The sequence below is a fragment of the Nematolebias whitei genome, chromosome 5, assembly GCF_014905685.2.
Source record: "Nematolebias whitei isolate Nwh7 chromosome 5, NemWhi1, whole genome shotgun sequence".
Taxonomy (NCBI): domain Eukaryota; kingdom Metazoa; phylum Chordata; class Actinopteri; order Cyprinodontiformes; family Rivulidae; genus Nematolebias; species Nematolebias whitei.
The window spans coordinates 6,210,204-6,216,554 of NC_056502.1; the positions used below are offsets into that span (position 1 = coordinate 6,210,204).

Here is a 6,351-nt window from a genome sequence, read left to right on the forward strand (position 1 = left end):
TAATACAGTTAAACACTAAGAATTTACAGTGAAATAGTTAAATACTATGAATTTACAGTGAAATACAGTTAAACACTGTAAGGAATTAGTTATATGCAGTGAAATAGGTATGCTGTAAAAATAACTATAATAATAATAAATATAATATAAACAGGTTCACAATAGTAGTCACTGAACAGGCGCAGATATGTAATGCAGGAATAATAAACTATTAATATTATTAATAGTAATGCTTGTAAATCCTCACAACTGCTGTTTAGATATCGAATATTTTTGCCATGAATCAAACATCTGTATTTTAGCGTTGGGGTTTATAAACAGCGTTTTGTTTTCTAAACTTTTGATGTTCCCCGTGAGGTTCTAGATTCACATCTAAGGCTCGATTTAGACGTGAAAGATTTCTGGAAATGTTAGTGCTTTTCTGATGCTGATTGTAAAAAAAACTCCGCGTTTGCACGGTAACGCTGCGCTCGTTGAATCTTCTGTAGTTTCCATGCCGTGTCACCGCTGTGATTTTTGTCTTTCACCAACACGCTTCAGTCTGGAGCACTAAAACAGATCCAGTATGGCAACTACAAAACGGTGGTTTGGACCGATGATGATGATGTTGTCACTCCTGCATGTTGAGGACGGTGATCAGGACAAACAGCACTCTGCTGTCCTCCATTGTTAGTGTTCATCTACTCAGAGGACGACCTGCAGCGTCTGCAGTTCACACGTGTCACACCGATGCCGGCCGGGTGTTTGAGAGGAAACAAACGCTGTTGTGTACACGGGCAGACGAAACCCAGCAACAATGCTACGGTTTCACTTAAAAATGTCGTGTTAACAGGGTCCTAATCACTTTGATTTGAGGACTCAGTTTAAAGCCTCACAGTTAATTAGTAAATGAACCTTAACGGGCCTCTGTGAGGTGTCGTACTCAAATCCAAGTCCATCTGTTAAACTGTTAAAACATTTGATACATTTGATCTTTTTAGCTCCAAACCTCCACCTTTACCTCAAACTCTCATTGCTTTCAACGGCAGCTGTATAATTAATTGGAATAGACGAATGAAGATAATATTGGGTTTTAAGAACTTCATCTGATGCTTTATGACCTGAGTCCGAATCCCTCGTCTGCAAACATCACTCTGGTTTTTTTTGTCCACACGTTTATTGTTTACCGTTTGCTGTTTGCTCTGCGACGTTTTACTGCCGGAGAATCAGTTCAGAGCGCAGCTGCCAGCAGCTCGCAAATAAAACAAACTGGGTTAAAATTTAATAAATGGAAACAGTGAGGCCGTAAAAAACCGAACAACCTGCAGGAATCAGATCTCCAGTTTTTTTTTTACGTGATTTGTGTGTAATCTATGGAGAGAAAACAAATGTTTTTCTGATTATTAAACCTTTTTCTGATGCACAACAACAAAATAGACATTAAAACTGATGCAAAGCCATCATTGGAGCTGTTCCCTTCCTGCTCGTTGGTTTTTATGCTACAAAAGCTGCAGGGTTGAGTTTAATATGTTTGATGTCCAGTTCTGGTTCTGTAAAGCCTCAGTCCTGCAGGTTTCAGATATATCTTCCTCAGAACATCTGATTTTAGTGGATGGAGGATTACCAGGCTTCTGCAGAACTTGGTGACATGAAGTAATCGGGTCAAACACAGGATGGACGCCCTGCAGGGCCAGGACTGGACACTTGTTTGTTCAGACTTAACGGAGCAATGCACGAAGAGGAATGAGACCGGTTCTGAAACCCAAATCAGCTGCGATTTGGTCTGGTCTGGTTTGGTTTGGTTACGTTAGGTTTGTTTATTTTGTTTTGGTCTGGATTGGTTTACTGTGGTTTGGGTTGGGTTGGACTAGTTGAACAAGGTTCAGTTCTTACGTTTCGGCACCACGTTGAGGTGGATTATCTTGCTGGTGTTGGTCTGGAACTCGTAGTTGGTGTAGATGAGCGTGCGCTCAAAGGTGCACATGTAGGTCCCGGTGTCATTGAAGGTCACATTGAGGATGTAGATGGAGCCGTCCTGCAGGTCCTGGGTCCGCTTGCTGCCGTTCCAGTCCAGTCGCTCATAGAAACGAGGGTCGATGATTTCGCCGTTTTTGTTTTGATAGGTGTACAACTGAAAAAGGAAGCGGAACAGAAACTGAGAAGATCCTGACTCTAAAAAAAAGAAACTTTTTATAGATGATCTAATTGAATTAAGAAAGTCCAGAGTTAATTTTCATGTCTTTTTGAGCCACCATCATGGTCTCTGTTTCTCACCGAATCACTGGTTTTGAATCAGCTTTATGGTTTTTAATTTAATGTCAATATGTCAAATTTAGCTTTAAATCACATTCGAAACCAACTAAAATTGACCAATGAACTCAGCAGTTAAACCTTCAACAAAAATGTTCACTATTCCATAAAAGTAATAAACATACACTGAAAACACTACAAAGTATATGAAAAATAATCCAACAATAAACATGAAAATACACAGGGATGAGTTTTTGTGGTTTTGTTAGTTCAATTATTTTGTATTTGTTAAATAACCTATAAACTTTGCAGGAAAGACGGCTCTAAACCAACAAATCAGACGTTAAAACGGTCTGACTCTTTATACTCCTGGTCTTTGACAGGAGTTTAAGTTGTCTCTTTCTCAGCTGTTTTATGGCAAAGAGACTTTAAAGTCATCAACAAAGTAAGGAATCTTTTGGTTTCATATTAAAGAAAACACCAAAGAAAACAATTATGAAGTAATTGGCAGAGGACCGGAAATAAAGCCCTGAGGAACCTCGCAGGTAAAATCCAGAAGTTGTTTTGAGTCTGAAAATATCTTAAAGGAGCAGTTTCAGGTATTTGATTTCAAATTGTATCTAAGAAGCTCTGAAAGTGATAAATGATTTTTGAATGAACTTGAGGCAGAAGTAATTCCCCAGATATTAGTTTTTGGAGGACAAAGTGATCAAATCTTTATCAAAAAGCTGCTGCTGCTCCGGTCTGATCTGTTTACGTTTGGCAGTTTTCAGCAGCTTCTCTCCGTATCGACTGAGCTGCACTTAACCGTCTCGTCTCTGCACTTCCTGCTCGGTGTGAAGCTGAGGCTTTCAGCTGATTGCCTCCTCGTTTGGCCTCCTTCAGTAACTAAAAGCTTCAACTGGAAGGGAGCACTTTGTGAGAGAGCGGGAGGAAAAATCCCTCATGAAAAATGCAGGACGTGGCTTTTTCGTGATAAATGCAAACGTTTCTCACGAGAGGGAAGAAGCCAGACTATCTCCAACAGTATTTAAAGTGAATTATTTCTGATAAAACTTTTATTTATCTGCCGACTCACTCCACAAATCTACACTTCCAGACCACAAACGCCTTGAAGCTTCAAACCTATTGCGATACATTTGGTGAATAATTTTCTCCTTCGTGCTTTTTCTTTAAATTTTCAACTTAATAAAGTTTAAATAAAAGATTAAATAAAAATAAGTAGTCGTGGAATAAAGGTCCGACTTTTTTCAGTGCTAGGTTTCAGGATAAAACAAAACTTTTCTGGTCTAAAACAAAAACGAACCTCAAGTGAACAAAACAATCGATTCCTTGGAGTCCTTTTTTTATCAAACAAACTGGTTCCAGTTGATCCAGAACCTCCTTCAGCAGCAGAACCCTCAGTGGTTTTCTGTTTTTCTTTCATGGTTCTGGAGGAGGTCTGGCCCACTCTTCTTTCCATCATGGAAGGTTCTGCTCAGCTCTCTGATGGTCCACCACAGCATCTCAATCAGGTTTAGGTTCTGGACTATGACAGGCCCATTGCAGCGCCTTGGTTCTGTTCTTTCCGACCCGTTCTGTTGCAGATCAGCTGCAGTGTTTGGGATCACGGTTCTGTTGGACCCAGTTTGATCCAAGTTTCAGCTGCTGGACAGAACCCTTTGGTCTCCAGAGGAATTCTGGTCCACTCAGGGTCTGAAGGAGCCCAAACCATCAGCCTCCACCAGCGTGCTGACAGCTGGAGGAGCTGTTTGCTGCAGTACATTCTGGGTAAACATCTGTCCTCTGGTATGGTTCTGGTCCATCCAGAGGTCTTGTGGTTCCTTCAGAAGAAACTTTCAAAATTTAAGTTGAGCTGCCATGTTGTTTTTAGAGAGAAGAGGTCATGACCTTTGACCTGTCGACAGAGGCCTGTAGAGTCACTGCACGGTCTGACCTTCAGGGTGAATCAGCTGTCTGAAATGTTTCCTACGTGTGAACAAACGTTCTTTCTGTGGAACGATGGGCTCCGGGTGACCTTTGACCCTTCACAGATGGATGGGCAGCAGCAGCTGCTTCTCTGAGGTCACTGCTGATGTCTTTCTGCCTTGGCGTTGTGCTAACACACACCTGGATGCTGCAGGTAGAGGTGGTCCACTGATGAGGATCAGTTCTCCAGCAGCTCCTGATCCTGGACCTCAGATCCTGAAGAAGCAGCTTGAACGTTTAGTTTGTGTTTAATAAACGACGACTCGTGGAATCTGTTGGTGTTTTTGTTCACTTCAGGTCCGGTTGGACTCGTTTTGATCCGGTATCAGTTTTGTCCTGTAGTCGTGGAACTAAAGGGAAGTTTTCCTCCGGACTGTAAAATGTTGTAATGATTTCTGCGGGTTAAAGAAGTCAAATGTCTGCTTCCGTTGATCTCCTGGAGCGAGCCAGCAGCTCTTCAGTCATTAGTGAGGGATGCAGTTTCAGAAACCTCTTTGTCTCGTATCTCATGACCACTTACCGGAGCGAACTCGCTCTCGTCTGAAGCCCTGAAGAACCAGTTGACCACGGCCGTGGCGGGCACCTCGCCTCTCATCTTGCAGGAGATGCAGCCCAGTTTGAAGCCCTCGTGGGCCACGGCCTCCGTGTCCGAGTCCACCTCCACGCAGGCCCCGTGGCCCGGCGCCGCTGCGGAGGACAAACGACACGAGAGCAGTCAGAACCCTGACGTCAGCCGGCTGCGGGTCACCGGGTCAGAGAGGAGAGCCTTGGGCGGCCGTCGGTCTCTTAACGGACCCGTGACCCGAGGAGGAGCCGTGGTGTTTTCTCTCAGTACTCGCCTCCATCGGACTCATCAGTACTTCAGAAAACAGCGCTAGCTGCTGGAACGTTCAGTACTTCAGCGTGCGTACTCATCATGCTTGTTTTGAATATCATGAATAATTTTGGGCACAGCTTTTCTTCTTGCATTTCCTCTCATCGCTTCACGTTGGATTTGGACTCATTTGGGTTTGTTCTGGTTGTAATTTTTTTTTTTTTTGTCAGGACGTGTGAAACTGAGGGGAAATAAAGAAGCTGCAGTGAGCGGATCTACGTTCTTGCATTCGGTCAGTTCTGGGCTCAGATCTCCCGTCATATATAGAAGTGTGAGTCTATATATGCTGATCTTCATCATGACACATTCTCCTCATCGGCCAGGACCAACACACCTGTAGCTCCACATGTTTCTGTCTCACACTGGGGCCTCAGCACCGCGCCCCACCAAAGACCTGCTACCCTCAACCCCCACCTCGGGGGGAGCTTTCGTTTGACCCGTAAAATGGAGGGGGAGGGGGGTAATGATGGGAGGGGACAGGAAAAACACAGCTCTGATCAGACCCAACGGGCCAAGTTTGAGGTTTAAAGCAGCTGAACATCATCTCTGATCAAATCAGAGGGTTTTATGAAACGTGACTGCAGAGGAGAGAAAGGAAAGGTCAAAACAGACAAGAGTAAACAACAAACAAACAAACATGCCGAGTCAAACAGAGGAAAACAACATCAGCAAAAACATTACGTCATACATTTAATAACTGTACAGTCAGATGTTTTATCCTCTCATCAGGAATGTCACATTAATTTGGGTCTTTTTTTTTTAAGGATTTATTTTGGGAGGCTGTCCCCCCCCCCCCCCCCAGCGTAGAATTATTGAACAACAAACCGCTTTAAGGATTTATTTCTTAAAAGTTTGAATATTTATTCTGGATTTTCTCCAATCCACACAGGGTCAGATCTATCCATACACTCACCAAAATCCATTACAGAGACGTGCTGATGGTCCTAGAAGGTCTTTTAATTTGACAAGGTCTTTTAACTTCCTGTTAGGGATCATGATATGACTGACTGCAGCTTGTTGGCTCATCGGCACCCAGAAGGTCCAGAGGACAGACCTGAACCTCCTAGATCCAGATGGACCAGAGGTCGGTTCCGTTGCCGTCTGACCCATCAGTCAACATTGTCCAGCAGCAACCCAGTGATGACTTGGACAGCTACCGAGCAGGACCCAGCTGACCCTTCCGGGTTTGCAGGTTCGCACATCTTACACACCTTGGCCCACACTAAGCCCAGCTTATGTCACATCGTACCCACCTTGGCACACATTAAGCCCACCTTATG

The 6,351-nt window shown here is 43.6% G+C and overlaps 1 protein-coding gene across 1 annotated transcript in view; it reads right to left on the reverse strand.

Moving 5' to 3' along the window:
- The window catches only part of scn1ba (sodium channel, voltage-gated, type I, beta a), a 15,531-nt gene that overhangs the window by 1,639 nt on the left and 7,541 nt on the right, over positions 1 to 6,351 (reverse strand). Inside the window, exons 2-3 of the mRNA XM_037676108.1 lie at positions 4,718 to 4,884; positions 1,873 to 2,110 (exon numbers count right to left, since the gene is read on the reverse strand). Coding sequence (XP_037532036.1) covers positions 1,873 to 2,110; positions 4,718 to 4,884 — 405 coding nt within the window. The remainder of the gene's footprint in view (positions 1 to 1,872; positions 2,111 to 4,717; positions 4,885 to 6,351) is intronic.